General features: G+C 38.7%; 2 protein-coding genes across 2 annotated transcripts; one reads left to right on the top strand and one right to left on the bottom strand.

Annotated features, from left to right (window-relative positions):
- Positions 1–12,409: 12,409 nt before the first annotated feature.
- Positions 12,410–13,633, bottom strand: LOC112199264. The gene is made up of 2 exons (XM_024340305.1): positions 13,199–13,633; positions 12,410–13,069 (listed from the first exon to the last, which is right to left on the bottom strand). The coding sequence occupies exons 1-2, from the start codon at positions 13,631–13,633 to the stop codon at positions 12,410–12,412; spliced, it is 1,095 nt and encodes a 364-aa protein (XP_024196073.1).
- Positions 13,634–15,138: 1,505 nt separating this feature from the next.
- On the top strand, positions 15,139–19,835 carry LOC112201014 (O-fucosyltransferase 1; the record flags this gene model as incomplete). Its single annotated transcript, XM_040518748.1, has 10 exons — positions 15,139–15,158; positions 15,251–15,425; positions 16,233–16,311; positions 16,392–16,462; positions 16,559–16,647; positions 17,675–17,798; positions 17,912–18,195; positions 18,432–18,561; positions 18,767–19,487; positions 19,591–19,835. Coding segments are annotated over 9 exons (1,575 nt in total), but the record flags the coding sequence as incomplete, so codon positions are not given.
- Positions 19,836–20,134: the final 299 nt, after the last annotated feature.

Below are 20,134 nucleotides of genomic sequence, written 5' to 3' on the forward strand. Positions count from 1 at the left end.
CTTAAGGATCCCGGACGCTTCACAATTCCATGCACCATAGGTGCACAAAGGTTTGATCATGCTTTACTGGATTTAGGAGCTTCGATTAATTTAATGCCATATTCTGTGTTTTCAGCTCTTAAACTAGGTGAGCTAAAGGAGACAAAGGTGATCATTGAACTAGCTGATCACTCAATAGTCTATCCCAGGGGAGTAATTGAAGATGTATTAGTACGTGTGGATGGATTAGTTTTGCTTGCAGACTTCTTTGTTCTTGAGATGGAGGAAGCGCCTATGCCTAGCTACATCATTACCATTAATTTTGGGGCGCCCATTCATGGCCACAGCTCACACCAACATTCATGTGTTTTGAGGCACTTTGAGTATGGAGGTTTTTGAGGAGACAATGTCGTTCAAGGTGTTTGAACCCTTGAAGCCTCAAATTAATGAGCAAGATATTTTAAGTGATGGTGGGCAAATAAGAGAAGATGTTCGATTGCTTAGAACTTGGACATCACCTAAAGTCAAGGCAAGGGATCTCGGCAATTCGGAGTTGTTAACAATGGCAAGCAATCGTCATTCTCCACCAATTGTCGAGGAAGAGGTGGCTACAACCATGCATAAGAGTCTAAATGAAACCATGGCTGCTCAACAAGCACTTCCATGTCATGAAAGTAAGTCTATATTCTGTAATGAATTTGTTCCTTTAGCTAATATAGAGAGTGTGTGTGTGTTGATGATAGGTGGCTTCGTGGGGATTTTAAGCCAAGCAAGGGCTATCTTCCGACCAAATCTCCTTCCTCAAGTGGTTTCACTGAGCCTTCATTGAAGAGAACTTCAAGTGGTAATCCTCCATATCCACCTGATCCAAATAAAAAGTCATTCATAAAGAAAACGGTGAAATTTCTTGCGAAGTCTTCGAAATGAGGCTTCTTCACCTTTGCCTAATTGTTGGTGGTATCGTCTGGCTGAGGACATTAAAACAAGTGCTTGTTGGGAGGCAACCCAAAGTTTTTCGTTTTTAATTTTATTCTTGTTAGTTCTTTTTAATGTGTTTTGTGAGTGTGCAGGTGTACCCATTAAGAAAGGCTAGGAAGTTAGACTTTCCTACTCGAAAATAGAGTGCCGGCTGTGCAGTCAGTCAATTTTGGCTGGCTTTAGTTTTTAGCTTAGAAAGAATCAGGAGACATACCATATATGCATAGAAAGATCTATGAGTCTAGTTTTCGTATGTTTTTACAGAAATGGATTCGAGGTTCTTATGCGTTCTCAGTTCTACTTTGACTACAGTAAGGTCAATCCAGCAAAACAGGAACTTGCGCAGTTGGGTCATATAAAAGGCAAAACAGGGAATACTTCCGGGTTTATATGAACTTATATGAACTTAAAGCTTGAGATGTCTACTTCAAAATTGATCTAGAGTATCATCTTCATTGGATCACCGTAACCCTTCTGAATTGAGGTTTGAATGGGTCAAGGTCCTTTTCTCAGCTTTTCTGTACAAAATTCTGTTTTTCTTCTAACTTTGCAGGGCTGCCATTTTCAATCTATTTGGAGTTAGGAGACGTGCCTCATATGCATGGACAGCTTGTAACACCAATTTTCAGCTCCCAGTAGCAGCTCATCCATCAAGCGGTCCCTATGGAAGTTATAAGGGCTGGAAGTTGGCCTCATGACGCAAAATTGCGAAGTTGGAAAGTGCAATTTTCCTTCCTTCTGTTCTATTCACCCCATCATCACTTCTTTTGGAGTCCATATAGCACGGAGCTTACATTTTGGAAGTCGAGGAATTGTGCCTTGAAGATGGTGTCTAACTTTAGTCTTCTCCAAAGGTCGTGCGCAGTGGGAGGTCTACAAGGGGGAGCTTTTCTATAACCTTTCTTATCTTCCTACTTGCCCTCTTTTGGATTTTCTTTCTCTATGCTTTCTTTGTGCATTGTGAGTTATTTGCCATACATTGAGGACAATGTCTAATTTAAGTGTACGTGGGGGAAGGAAATACAAATTTGTCAATTTGTTTTTGAGTCATTCTTTGAGTAAAAAAAAAAAAACTATAAAACGTCAAAAAGAAAGGAAAAAAAAAAAGAGTCTAGTTTTAGGTTTTATTTTTCAATGAGTCTTAGGAGTCTTCCAACTCTAGGATGAGCGTGAACTTTTTACGGATTAATCTCCATACTTTCTTTGTTAGTTTAGTGTATTTTCTAGTTATTTACGTTGTTTATTTGTTTTATAGGTATCTTGGAGCAAACAAGGAGAAAAGAAGTAAAAGAGGGGATTGAAAAGCAAAATCGGCAAATCTACCTATGCAGATCAGTTAACTTCGACAGAGTACTGAGACCAGTTCACAATGATCCAGAGGATGATCTTTATATTGATGGAAAGCCTAGGATGTCTAGTTTCCAAATCTTTTTACGGCTCATCAATATCATTTTTCTAAAGGAAGTTATGGCCAATTTAGTACAAGAAGGTCAGGCTGCACGTGAATCTGGGGTTGGACGGGAATTTATGTTCCAAAGCCCAAATCACACCAAGAAGCCCGAGGACGAGTTTCTGCTTCATATTCTTACTTATGATGGACAAATGGCATGATGTGAATGGTTGGAATGAGTCATCAAGTTCAAACGCCAATAGGAAAACTCCACCTAAGCACGTGAACCCTAATTCTTTTAGGTTTTGGATTTCCTACACAACAAGAAAGATGAAGGCAACCTCTAAGGATATAAAAGGAGATCAATCTGCAGTAGCTCTCTCCCTTGCTCCCTTCTTCGTTAGGGCACGTTTACTTACTTGGAAGGAAAGGGAATGATTACCGGGTAAAAACATTCCTGCGTTTACTAACACATAAAGGAATCGGAATGATTCGGAGTAAAAGAATTCATGCGTTACTAACACATGAAGGAATCAGAATGAATGTAGGTCCCACCTCCTTATTATGAATCAATTCCTGAATACTCAGGAATTCGATTACGAAGGGGGGAGATGGGTTTAGGAATCATTCCTCCGGAATCAATACCGATTCCTTTCTTCTCCCATTCCACTTGTCTCCGATTCATGATTATTTTCCATTCCAAGTAAGTAAACGTGCCATTTGTGTTTTTGATTTCAATTATGTGTAACTAAATTTTCAGTAGTTAGGGGGCAGTTGAAGCCCCTAGACATGATCCATAACATGCTTTGACATACAATTTGTTTTTCAATTAATAAAGTTGAGGTTTTGTTTACAGATTTCTCATTGATGAATTCTATATATGTTTGTATGCTTTGGAGGCCTACTTAGTATGCATGCTAGGGTTCTAATACTTTGATTGTTTGATGCCTGGATCAATAGTTGGATTCCTCAAATTATCTAGAGAAGTAATTAGTAGTTTTCACTAGCAAGTAAACAAAACCCTAGGTTTAGCAAGGCTCTAAGTTATTTGCGATGCCTAGTGATTGCTCAAACTCTTTTCAAACTTAATGATCTCTGCATGTTTAATCTAACCTTTAGGTTGCATTGCTTGGGAATAGTGTAGGTGTAGAGCACTTCCTGCCTAGCGTACAAACTAAGAAAGAGTAATAGGTTGTGTTCAAGCGTACCGAGCCAATCTGAGCGTCTTCAACTAAGTTAATTGGTAGTAAATTGGACAAAGTGTGTTGTGTGTGATTGTTGGGGGTGGATACTTCCTTCCTAGCTAGTTTCATTATCTTGATCTCAACCATTCACAAATCAGCTTTTCTTTATTTTACGTTCTGTTATCTGTTTTCCCGTATTTTATTTTTATAGTAAACGAAGTCCAAAAATTCCCAAATTTTGTGTGCTGGACGAATTTTGTGTCTAGTACGTCTCTGTAAATTTTTATATTTTTTTTGGGGTTGTTTTGGTTAGGATTTTAGTTTGTTTTTCGACAGCTGTTCTGTAGGAACTGCAGTCGCGTTTTGTGACTTTGGTTGAAGTTTTTAGTTTAACTTAATCCTCTACGGGAGACCCTTATTTCCCTACACTACAATTGACATATTTGCAGGAGAATAAGGAAAATCAATAGCTTTAAATTTACTATCACTCCTGAGACCAGTAAGCCCTCTTCGTCTCATCTCATTAATGTTAAAGTCTGGAAAGTAATTTGGAACTCTGGACTCATCCCAAAAATCTCTAATTTCCTTTGGAGAGCTATTTCAAATGCTCTGCCCTGTTTCTGGAACCTGTTCAAAAAGAAAATCATTCCATCTCCCCTTTGTAGTCTCTGTGGTCAATTCTCAGAAACAATTGAGCATTGCCTCTTTCTCTGCCCTTGGACCAAATGGGTTTGGTTTGGCTGCCCTCTCGGATATCGTCCACGGTTTGAGAAAATCTCCTCTCTTGATTGTTGGCTGCTAAGTATTGTGGAAGAGAGTACAAAGCTGATAGATGATCCTTCGAAATTTCTGGAGATGGTGGGCTTCGTTCTTTTTGAAATTTGGAAAATGAGATGTGCAGCTACCTACAAAAATGGTTTGGTAAACCCGGATATTGTCATCTCAAACGCCAACTTCAGTTCCCTCAAATGGACAAATGCTAGGGTGGCAAATGTCCCTGCAATATCTACTCCAGATTCGAGTAATAGTATCACTACTTGGAAACCTCTTCCTGAGGACTTCATCAAAATAAACTCTGATGGAGCTTAGGATCCCATGACAAAAATGGAGGTACAGGTACTATCTTAATTGAGAGATCATTGTGGACGCTTTCTTGCTGGAGGAAGCTATTTCAGTACTTACAACTCAGCAATTGAGTCCGAGGCTATGGCTCTAATCCAAGGGTGTTTCTTGGCTGCAAGATTGAACAAGCAAAAGGTCATTTGTGAGTGTGACTGTAAGGATTTGGTGGAGTTTGTAAGCAACCAAGCTTCTGGAGAGAGTTGGAGACTAAATCCTTTTGTGGACGACCTTCTCAAGTTCAAGTCTCACTTCAGCCACTTCACTTGCACCGACTCCCCATGAAGCTAACCGCTCAGCGGATGCTGCGGCCAAGCTAGCAAAGCAGAGGCTTTTATCCCAAGAGTGGATGAACTACCTCCCAGCCACTTTGGTGTCGGCCCTTCGTCGTGATGCTCAACCACGGCCCCCTGTAATTACCTGATGGAACAATTATTTGAAGTACCGTTATGTTTAGAGATTTATTTTAAAAGAAATGCGATACATAACACGAAGATTTGCTAACGCAGTGTAAACCTCTCCACTGAGGAAACTTCACTGCGTGGCTTTTGACGTAGCCAACACGAAAATGCAATCCAATATGAATCACTAGGGTTTACAGAATACAAGTCGTGTTGTTCTTAACAAACACTCTCACTTAGCAACACATGCTAACTTGTTTTACAACTGTTCTAACTCCTAATACAACATTCAAGATACTCAACCTTCAACTCTTCTTGCTCTCAATTTAAATCACGATCTTGAGAATAAATATGAATGATTTTGCAATGGAATACATGAAACACATAAAGAGGGTTTTGTCAGAAAAACGATATGAACAACTCTTATAAATCAATTTAGAGCAATTTCATGTAATCAAAAACCCCACACTAACTTTCGTTTAGAAACCTTTTATAGGGGAGAAACTCTCCCCCTCAATCAAATCTTTTCTTAATAAATAATTAAAAAATATAGAAAGGTTTTAAAACAATTTTTGAATGTGCAATCGAAACTTTCCTAACCAAGATCTCAAATTGATATGCATGTTTAAATCCCTCTTTAATGCATAATAGATTATTGAATCAAATTGACTGATATGCATATCAATCAAAAAGCATCAAAAAGATATGGAATCAAAACATATTAAACTCAAGATCAATGACTTAATTTGGCCTAATCTTTTCTTCAAGATCCGATCCTTTGATCTTTTATCTTTGTTTCCATAATGCTCCGGTTTCCTTGTGACAAAGGGAAATCATGTATTGAATGGTGAACAGCCCAAAATACCTACAATTTCCCCCTTGGGGCATTCCCATTCAACACATGATTTTTCAATCTTTTTGTCCTGCATGTTAGTTATCACAAATAAACACTAGTCACTAAACAAGGGGTGCTACTTGGATTAAGGAATCAGTTTCCATCCTTTTCCAAATCCAAGTAGCCAAAATAAACTTACTAAATAACCAAAAGCATCCAAGAAAAATATATGTGCTTATGCACTTACAACCCATAAAAAAAAATATTGTTTGATTGAAATTAAACTGCAGAAAGCATAAAAAAACAGAAAAATAAAAAGAGTTTACTTCTCCCCCTTTGAACAGGAATGCCCTTCGACTTCCTCCATAAGCTTGATGACATGATCCTGAAACTCCTCGCTGTCCATGGAAGTTGAGGTCTCCGCAGGGGCGACTGCTGCTGGAACAGCGGTGGAGGGAGCGGGAGCGTCAAACCCAGGAGGGTGACGCTGCATGTTCCGGATCTCCTATGTGAGGGTGGTCAGAGCATGACGAGTACAAACCAGAAGGGAATGCATGTCGTCCATGTCCGTAGTGAGGCAGGCAATTCTCCAGTCAGCCACCAGGATCTGGTCACGGAGACCATCCAGAGAGACAGGAGGAGGAGCAGCAGAAGAGGCACCAGACGTTGAGGAGCGAATAGGAGGGCTCCGACTACGTTCAAGCTGCATGCCGGGATGGAGAATCCCGGCCCTGACAGCGGCCTGACGGCCTTCCTCTGGAGGAGGCAGGCGGCGATGTCCACCAAGTCGAGTAGTGTGCTTTGTGCGAACCATGGTGAGAAAGACAAGTTAATTGACAAACCTGCACACAGAGACAACCAAGAGTAAAATCCGAGGGAGACAAGAGAGGCTATATATATGAAACAGTTAGGTTTAGAAAACCAAAGGTTACACCGGTTGGGATAGCGTCTCAAATGGGGAGAGGAATTATGACAATTAGTTTTCCGAGAAACACGCATGCAACTTACTTCTCCCCCTCAACTTAGGCTTAATCAATAAGGAAATGAAGTGTAACGAGATGGTAAGCAAGGAGAGGAAACGAAGAGACAAAAATATTCCCATAATCTGCAATTATAGCACATGATCATTTCTTGTGCTAAGTATCAAGGCAATGAATGCATTTGTCATATTGAAGAGAGAAAATATAGCATAGTTCAATCACAGAGAGCATAAATCACATAGTGAAAAGAACATAGTTCAGAGTACGAAGCATGATGTATTCTATCAACAAAAAGAATTGGTACTCATAGTCAGACCGTAGGGAATAACGCTGTGAAATGAAAAAATTGAGTATAACCAGTATGTGGGGCTTAGAAATGAGTTTAGTGACAGAGAGAAGTAGTGAAGTAGGTGAACTAACCATGTACACCAAGCTCATGATATCGCCTTAAAAGAAGTAGGAAACATTGTTCCCAAGCACGGATTTAATTTGAGTCATTTATCTCTTTTATGTTGTGACAATTCGAACTCATGTAACAAGAATCTTCTCAGCAACTCCCAGAACAGATGTTCTTAGGGTACTAAACATAACAAGGATGCTCCATGGAGAGAGTCTCGAGTAGTTGTCAGCAATATTTTATTTTACGTGCAAAGATCACTCACCAACTCGTTTCTTGCAAACCTTAGAAAGTTCACCACAACTAAGGCCTGATTACTCGGAGAGATGGGATATAGTTATCCATTCTCGTTTCTTACAAACCCTAGAAAGTTCACCACAACTAGGACCTGATTACTTTGAGAAGAGGGAATGAATCATTTGAGCATTTTAAGCAGTTCTTCTACTTCACCGAACCTCTTTTGACAGGAAACACACAGCATGCCACCACATAGGCTAAAAGTGAAAGTGCATAGTAGGGTTACATGATACAGTGACTAAACATGAGTACACAATTTTATTTGTTCAAAATAAGGCATGGCAACGAAGGATACATAGCTGGAAATATGTACATTTCACTAGTGACTGTGGTCAAAGGATACTAGGATCACAATTTTCTCAATCAATAGTGGACAGTCATTCTTGTGCCTTAATGCTTAGAACAAATCCCTAGGGCATTTCTCAACATCTCAAACCTAGCAGTGTCAAGAGGCTTAGTGAACAAATCAGCAAGTTGATTTTCAGTGGGCACAAAGCTTAACTCAAGTATGTTTTGTTCAACCAAATCCCTAATAAAATGATATCGAAGATCAATGTGCTTAGTTCTAGAGTGTTGAACAGGATTCTTGGTGATGTTGATAGCACTGGTGTTGTCACAAAAGATAGATAACTTACCTTGAGGAATGCCATAATCATGAAGCATTTGTTTCATCCACAGCATTTGCGTGCAACAACTCCCAGCTGCAACATACTCAGCTTCTGCAGTAGATAGAGAGATGCAATTTTGTTTCTTGCTATGCCAGGCAACCAGATTGTTGCCAATGAAGAAACATCCCCCTGAGGTACTTTTTCTATCCTTTAAGTTTCCTCCCCAGTCAGCGTCAGAATATCCTGCAATTTCCACGTTAGTATCAAAGGTATAGAAAATTCCACAGTCAACTGTACCTGATATATAGCGAATGATTCTCTTGACAGCTTCCAAGTGTGATTCTTTAGGATTAGCTTGAAAGCGTGCGCACACTCCTACACTGTAAGATATGTCAGGTCTGCTGGCAGTGAGATAGAGCAAACTACCTATCATACTGCGATATAGTGTGTGATCAACTGATTTCCCATCCTGGTCTTCGCTCAGCTTAATAGTGGTACTCATGGGATTGCTCACTGTCTTCTTAGATTCAAGACCAAATTTCTTGATCAGATTTTCAGCGTATTTTGTTTGAGAGAGAAACAAACCTGTGTCCATCTGCGTTACTTGCAGTCCAAGAAAGAAAGTTAGTTCACCACACATGCTCATTTCAAACTCACTTTCCATGACAGATTGAAATTCTTTGACAAGATATCTAGAAGAGGAACCAAAAACAATGTCATCAACATACACTTGGGCAATGATAATATCATTTTTGGTTCGTTTTACAAACAATGTTTTATCAATAGACCCTCTAGCATACCCTTTTCCCACAAGATGAGTGGAGAGCCTCTCATACCAGGCTCGGGGAGCCTGCTTTAGCCCATACAGAGCCTTCTTGAGACGGTAGACATGATCTAAGTTATGTGGATCTTGGAAACCTGGTGGCTGTTCCACATAAACTTCTTCCTGAAGGTTCCCATTTAGAAAAGCAGTTTTGACATCCATTTGAAACAATTTGAACCTAAGATGACAAGCTATAGAGAGGAGTAATCTAACTGATTCTAATCTAGCCACAGGAGCAAATGTCTCGTCAAAGTCAAGACCTTCAATCTGAGAGTATCCTTGAGCTACTAGTCGAGCTTTGTTTCTAACCACATTCCCTCTTTCATCACTCTTGTTTCTGAAAATCCACTTAGTTCCTATAACATTGCATTTACTAGGTCGAGGTACCAAGTACCACACATCATTCCTAGTAAATTGATTTAGCTCATCCTGCATGGCACTAATCCAATTATCATCCAATAAGGCTGCCTTAATATTTTTTGGTTCAATAATAGACACAAAACCAAAGTGAGATATAATGTTCATGCTTAGCAGATTTTCAGTAATAAAGCATAGCAATACATTTCCTTCACTTACCTCAGAGGTACTTACCTGAGCTGTAGCTTTTCTTCGTGTTGTCGGTCCATCTTTCAGATTTCCGATGATATCTTGAGAGGAGTGGTCCTTTTGAACTTGCTTGAATCCTTTCCTTTGGATGGGAGCTGGTTCAAAAATGTTGTCGGGGATCTCCTCTTCCTCTTCATCAGTTGAGGCTTCAGCAATTAGTGGTGGAGTGATAGAGGAGGGTGATGAATCTGCATATGATTCTTCATGTTTTACACATTGATCATCAATAGAAACATTAATGGATTCCATAACAACTCGGGTTCTTTTATTGTAAACCCTATAAGCTCTACTGTTTAGAGAGTATCCCAAGAATATACCATCGTCACTTCTAGCATCAAATTTTCCAAGATTCTCTCTATCACGTAAAATGTAGCAGGGGCTGCCAAAAATATGAAAGTATCCAACATTTGGCTTTTTACCTTTCCACAGCTCATAAGCTGTTTGATCAGTACCTGGTCTGAAAAATACTCTGTTTATAGTATAACAAGCAGTACTGATAGCCTCAGCCCAAAAGTTTGTGCTTAAACCTGCAGCATGCAACATTACTCGAGCCATGTCCAGCAATATCCTATTTTTCCTTTCCACAATGCCATTTTGCTGTGGAGTGATTGGAGCTGAGAACTCATGAGACACACCAAGCTCATGAAAATAGTTAGAGAAAGAGGCATTTTTAAATTCAGTACCATTATCCGATCTTACCCTCACTATGCTAGTATTTGATGACTTCTTTTCAATGATCAATTTTTGACTCAAGTTTTTAAAAGATTCAAACGTTTCCGTCTTGTCTTTTAAGAAATTTACCCAGGTGTATCTTGAGAAATCATCTACAACTACTAGCATGTAGCTCTTACCTCCAATGCTTTCAGATTGAGTTGGTCCCATGAGATCCATGTGTAAAAGTTCCAAGACTGTTGTGGTTGTTGCAGAATTCACCGTCCTGTGAGGAGCCTTGGTTTGCTTTCCAATTTTGCAGTCTCCACATATCTTGTCAGTTTTGCCCTTTAAATTTGGTAAGCCTCGGACACATTGCTTGGAGGATAATTTCAGCAAGTCTTGATAGTTTACATGTCCCATCTTTTTGTGCCAGAGTTCAAAGGTTTCCTCGGGAGTTTTTACAGACAAACAGGGCTGCAAGCTGGAAGATTCATTAGCTTGAATTAGAGGTGGCAAACGGGCCGGCCCGGCCCGGCCCGACCCATTTTAAGCGGGCCTAGTCGTGCTTCGTGCCGTGCTTGGGCCGGCCCATTTATTATCGTGCCGGGCTCGTGCCGGCCCATTTACTTAAATATTAAGCCCGGCCCATCCCATGGCCCGAGCCCATATAGTGCCGGGCCGTGATCGTGCCGGGTCAATAACGGGCCGCGCTCGTGCCTACCCACTATAAAGTGCGATTTTAAAATCTTAATTTGAACAAATAAAAATTAATTTTATTTAACTATTTAGAAAATTAAAATAAATTAAGTTCTACAACATTTTTCTTAATCTTAGCTTTTTAAGATTAGATTTCTAATAATTTTTTATATTCCACTATAAGAAAGAAAGAAAGAAAGAAAAACTCAAAATATATTGTTTTTAGTATATTATTGTGAGATTAATCTTTATTAATATAATGAAGATTTAGTATCTATTATTCTTTCCTTCATTCTATAGTTGTATTATTATGAGATTAGTCTTTATTAATAAACATATATTTAATATTTAGAAAAAATACTTATGTCAAAACAAGGATATAATGTTTTGTTTCATTATTTTGACAATATAAAAGAAAGCATTGGTGAAATTGTCATAAGATTTTAAATAAAAATGTCTCATATTCAAATCTCATCATTGTAGTTTTTTTATATTTTTAAAAACAAAATGAATTTTTGTATGTTGTAACGGGCCGGCCCACAATATGTCGTGCTCGGGCCGTGCCGGGCCTATTACTGGCTCGGGCTGGGCCGGGCCAATGGGCCAATATTCTTAGGCCCAGCCCGACCCGTTATTCTAACGTGATCGGGTCGTGCCGGGCCACTAACGGGCTTGGGCCGTGCCGGGCCGCTTTTAAGCGTGCCGGGCCCGTGCCGTGCTCGTGCTTAGTGGCCCGTTTGCCACCTCTAGCTTGAATATGATAACAGTTATCGACAGATCTCTTACCTCCCATGATACCTTCTCCTTTCTGATTTAAGACTAAACATCTCTGTTTGTTAAACCATACATCTTCATAGTCGTCAGCCAAATGGCTTACGCTATTCAGATTTGCAGTTAAGTCTTCGACAAATAATACATTTTTGAGATTAGGTATACCTGGAGTGTTTATCGTACCTCGAGCTAGTATATTTGCTTTCCGCCCATCTCCAAAAGTGACGGATCCAGTTGTGTGTTCATCTTCAAAGGAAGTGAACCAGGTTTTGTCTCCAGTCATGTGTCTAGAGCAACCACTGTCAACATACCAAAAATCTCGTCGCTTTTCAGCTAGAGCAGTCAAGGCTACTAAACAAGTTGCCTCAATATGAGTTGTATTAGCATATGCAAAGAGACATGTAGCATCAAATACAGTTTTCTTAGTCCAGACATCTTTTCTTCTTTCAGTTTGAAGATCTTTCTTAGAGAACAGTTCAGTTAGTTTGTTAATGAGTTCCTTTTGTTCTTCAAGCTCATACTTTAGAGATTCAACAGTACACTTTTCTTGAGAAACTTGTGAGTTTGAAAATCTTTCATTGCATCTAGGTCTGATATGTCCTATCTTACCACAGTGATGACAAGTAGGAATGAAAGTTCTAGAGTTAGCGTACCTGTTTCTACCAGTGGTGGATTCTTGGTCAAGCATTACCTAATAGTTTGGTGGTGGTTGATCTTCCCTCCGTTTCTTCATGACTGTGACTTGATTATCCATGGAAGCTTCTTTCTTTTCAACAGATGATCTCGATGCTCTTACGAACTTAGTGCTCTTGGAACTTTCTCCATTGTACCCTAATCCAGAAGTGTCATGAGGAGCTTTTCCTGATCCAAGCAACTTGGACATGGAACTAGAGCTAACATCGAACTTGTTGAACTTTTCTTGAGTTGATCGTAACTCATCTTGCAAGATCTCAACTTTAGCTAATAATTCCAAGTTCAATACTTGTTGTCCTTTAACTTCCAGTTCTAGTATTTTGATTCTGTTGAGATACTCTGTCTTTTCACTCTTCCAAGTTGAAGATATCTGGTCATCTTGCAATTCTGCTAGTTCACCTACATGTTTGCTTCTTTCCAGTTCCCATGCAAATTGTGATGTCTCCAAAAGTTTCTCTAATTTTTCTTTTTCGCTTCTCAGGAATTCAACTTCTTTTTCCAAACTCAAGTTTTTGAGGAGAGTTGCCTTTGAGGCTTTGTAGAGTTGTCTGCAGCGGATATTTGTTTCATCATCAGAGAAGGCTTCATCACTATCGGAGTCAGGTAGAAGTGATGACACAAACGCAACATTTTCAACTTCCTGAGACTCGTCATCACTCTAGGTTGAGAGAAGTGATTTATTGTTGCTATTTCCATGCTTCCTATTTCCACAGTCAGTAGAAATATGACCATAGCCACCACACTCATAACACTTAGTTTTGCCTGAATGAGTTCCCTTGAAGTTTGCTCTCCCATTCTTGTTGTTGTAATCACTACTGCTACTGCCATTGTAGGAATTTTTCTTGGGTGTGTTGAGATTTCTGGATGAGTTCTTGTTTTTGAGGAACTTTTTAAATTCCTTTGTCAATAGTGCAAGATCCAGTGTCTCCTCTTCCTCTTCTTTGATAGCCTTGAAGGCCACACCTTTATTTTTCTTCTCAGGCTTCAATCTCATTTCATAAGTTTTAAGATTTCCGATGAGTTCATCGAGTGGATACTCATCAATATCAAATGAATCCTCTATGCTTGTGACTTTTGAATGAAATTTTTCTGGCAGCGCTCTGAGTATCTTTTTGACAATCTTGTCTTCATCAAAGAGTGCCCCCAGACTACGACATTGACCAGAGATTTTGAGAATTCTACCATGAAAGTCATCTACTGTTTCATCATCTCCCATGGTCATTGTCTCGAATTCAAAGATCAAGGCTTGTAATTTCTGAGCACGTACCTTTTTATTTCCCTCGTATGTAGTCTGTAGAAGATCCCATGCATGCTTGGCAGTATCACAATGACTGATTCTCAATTTTTCTCGCTCAGATAGAGCTGTGAAGATGCTGTTTTTGGCTTTGAAGTCTGCTTGCAGATCACGAACTTCTTCTTCAGTCCAGTCCTTTCTTGGTTTGGGAGTGACAGTGGAAGAGCTTTCTCCTTTTGCTTTTATCACAGGTACAGTCCATCCATTCTCCACAATATTCCACACATGTTCATCTTGAGCGTAGAGATATGATTTCATGTATATCTTCCACTGAGTATACTTTTCACAACCACCATCGAACCATGGAGGACTATTGACAGATCCACCAGCAGCTCTATCGCGTGAATGTTCCATCTTTCCCGGGATCACTAGAAGAATCTAGAACCCGCTCTGATGCCAATTGTAATTACCTGATGGAACAATTATTTGAAGTACCGTTATGTTTAGAGATTTATTTTAAAAGAAATGCGATACATAACACGAAGATTTGCTAACGCAGTGTAAACCTCTCCACTGAGGAAACTTCACTGCGTGGCTTTTGACGTAGCCAACACGAAAATGCAATCCAATATGAATCACTAGGTTTACAGAATACAAGTCGTGTTGTTCTTAACAAACACTCTCACTTAGCAACACATGCTAACTTGTTTTACAACTGTTCTAACTCCTAATACAACATTCAAGATACTCAACCTTCAACTCTTCTTGCTCTCAATTTAAATCACGATCTTGAGAATAAATATGAATGATTTTGCAATGGAATACATGAAACACATAAAGAGGGTTTTGTCAGAAAAACGATGTGAACAACTCTTATAAATCAATTTAGAGCAATTTCATGTAATCAAAAAACCCCACACTAACTTTCGTTTAGAAACCTTTTATAGGGGAGAAACTCTCCCCCTCAATCAAATCTTTTCTTAATAAATAATTAAAAAATATAGAAAGGTTTTAAAACAATTTTTGAATGTGCAATCGAAACTTTCCTAACCAAGATCTCAAATTGATATGCATGTTTAAATCCCTCTTTAATGCATAATAGATTATTGAATCAAATTGATTGATATGCATATCAATCAAAAAGCATAAAAAAGATATGGAATCAAAACATATTAAACTCAAGATCAATGACTTAATTTGGCCTAATCTTTTCTTCAAGATCCGATCCTTTGATCTTTTATCTTTGTTTCCATAATGCTCCGGTTTCCTTGTGACAAAGGGAAATCATGTATTGAATGGTGAACAGCCCAAAATACCTACACCCCCAGACTGATTTCAAGTCCGGCAGCTGCAGCTTTTTCTTAATTTTCTCGCCTTAGTTTGTTTGCTTTAAGTCTTTCTGTTCTCAGTTGTTTCTGTTCCTTTTTCTTCTGGCTTTGTTTGTACTTTGCTTTCTTTTCAATGAATCTTCTTATTGACCAAAAAAAAAAAAAAAAACAGAAGCAAATCGAAGGTAGCTAGCTAAATCTTCACTCCGACTCTAAACATTTCTGCCTAAAGCCGACTGAAACGATCTGAAAATTTTTGAAATTGATTTTGATGCAGAGCGGGGCTTTATAATCGGCAGCATGCGAAGCAAGTCGGAGGAGGAGCGAGTGTGAAGGCCAAGATTGGGAAGCTATTGCTCGCCGTTGTCGTCCTCTTGATCTGCACCGTTTCCTTGCTCTTTACGTCCGCCTCCACCAGTGGCGGTGCTACTAGATTTGGCTATCGCTCTGAGGTTAGCGCCTTCAATTTTGATTCCAGAATTGCTGTCTGTGTGTTATAGGTTTTTGTGATTAGTTTTATGAACATTTTTCATGCCTGGAACCCTAATGCGGTGGTCTGTAAGTTGAAATGATATTAGTGTTTGAATGATTTGAATTAGGGTGCTAGGTATGCCTATCATGTTGAAGTAGTGGTTAAGTGCTAGTTGAGATCTTTGGCAGCATTCAAACAATCCCTAGGTTGTTTGGTAGTGGAGGAACTGAGTAGTATCATTGGTACGGATGAGATTGTTGAAATTTCTGATTAATAAAGGATGTAATTAAGATGATGATGATGCAATATCTTCTAAGAGGTTGATCAAAATTATTGGTTCAGGAGAAGTTCAAAGTTTATATAAATCAAGAAAATATAATTTCATACAAATTAATCTGGTCACATCTATGAAAAAGAAAAAAGGACATAAAAGAACTGAATTCCAAAGTACCCATGTGAGATGTGTTTGAGGATAAATCAGCATCTCAATGTTACTAGGAGTTTTCTAGGGTGTACTTTGTGGTGGCCCCGGTGAAGAAAAAAATTGGTGAGAAGGAGACTGGAGTGAAGTTATACTCATTAGAAGCTTATGAATAATTATAGTAGTCTCCAATAGGGAAGAAAGAACGTGTTTAGGCTGCTACATCTTTCTTCCTGTTCAAAAGTGTCTTGAAAGTTTCATACAAGGTGGATGATCTTATGTTAATAGAATTTTCAAAACAGTGGAAGTGTATTCTACTTGTTTGTTGAAACTTGGACTCTGAATTCTCTTAGCATGCATATGCAGATCAATTTGGAAAAACTTAGGAGAAGTGCTGACTCTCGAGGTTGGAGGCCGTCATCAGCTCCACGATCGGATTGGCCTCGTATGACATTCTTTTTCTGATGAATTCTGTACTTCTAAAGAAAATTTAACAAGTGCACTTATGCTTCTATTTTGTGGCAGCTCCACCAAGCGAGACTAACGGCTACCTACGTGTGCGCTGTAATGGTGGTCTCAATCAACAACGTACTGCGGTTTGTATCTTTTCATTTTCCCCTATTTTCTGTAATTCCATATTTCACTCCTGTTCTTACAAGTAAATATTTTCTGTCCTCTCTTGGATGGTTTAGATCTGCAATGCAGTTCTGGCAGCAAGAATAATGAATGCTACCCTTGTGCTGCCGGAATTGGATGCAAACTCATTTTGGCATGATGACAGGTATTTTTCAATTGTTCTGTAACCCTTAATTAACATTAGAGATCTTGTTTCACCTGGCACATTCAAATTCCTTTTCCTGAACTACGAGTTTGTAAATTTCTGATTGAGGCCATTAAACCAAGAAGGATGAGATAGATAAAACTGTGACGGGTGCAAGGCTATATGGTATATGTATCCCATAAAGTAGGCCTCCCTAGTTACTGGTTTGTATAGTTTGGCTATCAAGGAGGAATTGGTTGCATATATTTTTTTTTTCTCTTTCAGATGGAATTTCTTCATAGGAATGAAGTAATTAAAGCTTACATCATATAAACATTTGATGAATATGGCCTAAACTTTTCCAGTTTATTCTGTTAGTTGAGCTTAGGAACACTCTTCTCTTGGGACTTGTATGAGAGAAGTTTAATAGTTGCAAACCAATCAAAATATTTTCTGGGAAACAGGTTGACACAGGTTGATTCCTCTGCTTGAGTTCTCTAGCTCTGAGTTACAGTGCTTACAGGTTTAAATAGGATATAGGAGATTAAGAAAGTTGAACTTTGTTCCCTTGGAAATGTAAAAGCTCATTAGATGGGCTAACATCAGAAATGACCTTCTTCCCTGAATTTGAAGTCTCAAGTATACCAAAAGAAGAGATCTCTTTGGTCTATATGTAGGATAGCTCAGCTGTCTTTGTCTACTGTTCAGTGGTGCACAAGAGGTTAATAGATGCAACCATCTTAGTTTCTTTGCTCTAAATAATGTATGGCAGTTTATGTCAAGAACCTGGCTAAAAATTGGTAAATGGTAAATTAAATATGCAAAATTAATGCATGAATGCATAATCCTGCAGAACCTTTGGCATGGTCATATGAATATCTCGCTTCAACTTCTTAAAACATCATAAACAATAAATAACTTCACAAAGAAAGGATTTTGTTTTGAGGAATTGTGAGTAAGGACTCTGTTCTTTTTTCATGCTTGTTGTATAAACAGTATAAATCATTGAAAAATTTTGACTCAGTGATGTTATCTTTACCACGTGTAGTGGTTTTCAGGGAATCTATGATGTTGAGCATTTCATCAAGTCATTAAGGTTTGATGTAAATATTGTAGAAAGGATGCCCGAAATTCGCAAAAATGGGAAGACCAAGAAGATAAAAGCTGTACAGGTATAAAGTGATTAAAGTCCATATTTGTTTTCATTACATTTTATAATTGGAAATCAACTATACTTTTCAATAGGTGAAGTATTTACTCTCTCTTCCTCGAAACCTTGTTTCAGCTCCGACCACCAAGAGATGCTCCTATCAGTTGGTATACTACAGATGCTCTTCAGAAAATGAAGGAGCATGGGGCTATCTATCTAACTCCCTTTTCACATCGTTTGGCGGAAGAAATTGACAACGCCGAGTACCAACGGCTGAGGTGCAGGGTTAACTATCATGCTCTGATATTTAAGCCAAATATTATGAAGTTAAGTCAATCAATAGTTGATAAGCTCCGTACACAAGGTCACTTCATGTCTATACATCTTCGTTTTGAGATGGATATGCTGGCATTTGCTGGGTAAGATTTTGGTACAATAATTGACCAAACAGGTTTTTTTTACCTTTATTGTTATCTCATTTACTGGTTTCTATTATTGATTGATAGACTGACTAGACTATTTTTCTATACGTCATTCCAATTATTTAGCTTGCATATCCAGACAAGGGATATCTTTTTAGTTCATGAATGAAATTCAGAGGCTGAGAGATAATGGCTCTGACAACAGTATACCATTGGGTATGATGGGTTTGCAGGTGCTTTGATATCTTTAACCCAAAAGAGCAAGAGATTTTGAAGAAGTATCGAAATGAAAATTTTGCACCAAAGAAGCTTGTTTATAAGGAAAGAAGAGCAATCGGAAAATGCCCATTAACTCCAGAAGAGGTGATATTGTCTTCTTCTTAATGTTCTTTTGGCTATGTGGTCCAGAAACTTGTTTTGATGTTGGACATCAAGAATATAACATCACCCCGGATGGATAATACTTAGTATCATTATCTTGTTATGTTTTGCTTTCCATTTTGTGATAGCAGGCCATAGATGCCATTTCCTCTTCATAAGTACTTAAGTATGACCATTTTCTATGCAGGTCGGTCTTATTTTACGCGCAATGGAATTTAACAATTCTACCAGGATATACCTAGCTGCTGGTGAACTATTTGGTGGGGAGAGATTCATGAAACCATTCCGTGCTTTGTTCCCTCACCTTGAGAACCACAGTTCTGTGGAGCACTCAGATGAGCTACCAGAGAACACCCAGGGATTAATAGGGTCTGCAGTGGATTACATGGTTTGTCTACTTTCTGATATTTTTATGCCTACATATGATGGACCTAGCAACTTTGCCAACAATCTCCTTGGACACCGCCTCTATTATGGTTTCCGGACCACAATTAGACCTGATAGAAAAGCCCTTGCTCCAATCTTCATTGATCGTGAAAAAGGACGAAAATCAGGTTTCGAAGAAGCTGTTAGGCAAGTGATGCTAAAAACAAACCTTGGCGGCCCTCACAAGCGGATCTCACCTGAGTCTTTCTATACAAATTCTTGGCCAGAATGCTTCTGCCAAACATCTACAAAGAATCTGGCAGATAAATGTCCACCAGATAATGTTTTGGAAATTCTGAACAGCCAGTTAAGTCAAGAGAACGATGATCCGGAATCAAATTCAACATCTGTTAGAGAGAGATGATACAACAACCTCAGGATTTGTAGTTGCTGATAGCTCCTTCCCCATACTATAGATTATTGAACCCCTGTGTGCCTTAAGGATAAGGAATGGGTTTCTACAATCATGCTCTGCCTTTCAGGTGATCATTGTATTCGTGCTTTCGACACTGGTATATTTTGATGTTCTTCTAGATCAAACAAGTGATGGCTTTCAGTAAATTCTGATTTGGTTATTTGCAACAGGCTTCGATCTTGGGCATTTGGAGGTAGGGTTGAGTTTATCTCGGGGTTTATATCACTGTTCTTCACAGTATGGACAAAGAGAAGGGCAAGTTGACAATATTTGATCGACCTCTTTGTATAATGATCATCGTATAGTATTACTTCGCATTACCAAAATCCACTATTGGATTATTACTTTGGTATACTCATTCTAGATTTGACACGCATTGTATTATTCACTTTAATATAGTTTTTGAAAATCTAAATTGATGTCTAAAATTGTTAGAATGATGATTGAGGGGGGAGTAGGAGACCCCATTATTCTATAGAGGATCAAAATTAGATCAATGACTGATGATATATTAAATGATGAAGTACTATTCTTCAGCTTAATTTTCTGTTTCCATTGTTCATAATTACTCTGCATAGGGATTGAATTCAAACTTCCAAAGAATCAAACATCATTGAAATTCAACATACCATGTAAGACATTGATTAGTAAACCAAACCATATAGGGTAAGTTTGCTAGTTTGCTGAGTGGTTTTGGTATTGTCCTCAGGTCTA

Source organism: Rosa chinensis, chromosome 4, assembly GCF_002994745.2.
Source record: "Rosa chinensis cultivar Old Blush chromosome 4, RchiOBHm-V2, whole genome shotgun sequence".
Classification (NCBI taxonomy): domain Eukaryota; kingdom Viridiplantae; phylum Streptophyta; class Magnoliopsida; order Rosales; family Rosaceae; genus Rosa; species Rosa chinensis.

Excerpts from the sequence above, each read along its gene's own strand:
- LOC112199264 (XM_024340305.1), bottom strand. The coding sequence starts at position 13,633 with ATGACCATGGGAGATGATGAAACAGTAGATGACTTTCATGGTAGAATT. Across the intron at positions 13,070-13,198 it reads ACAACAACAAGAATGGGAGA|AGTGATGACGAGTCTCAGGA; the intron begins GCAAACTTCAAG and ends CTCTCAACCTAG.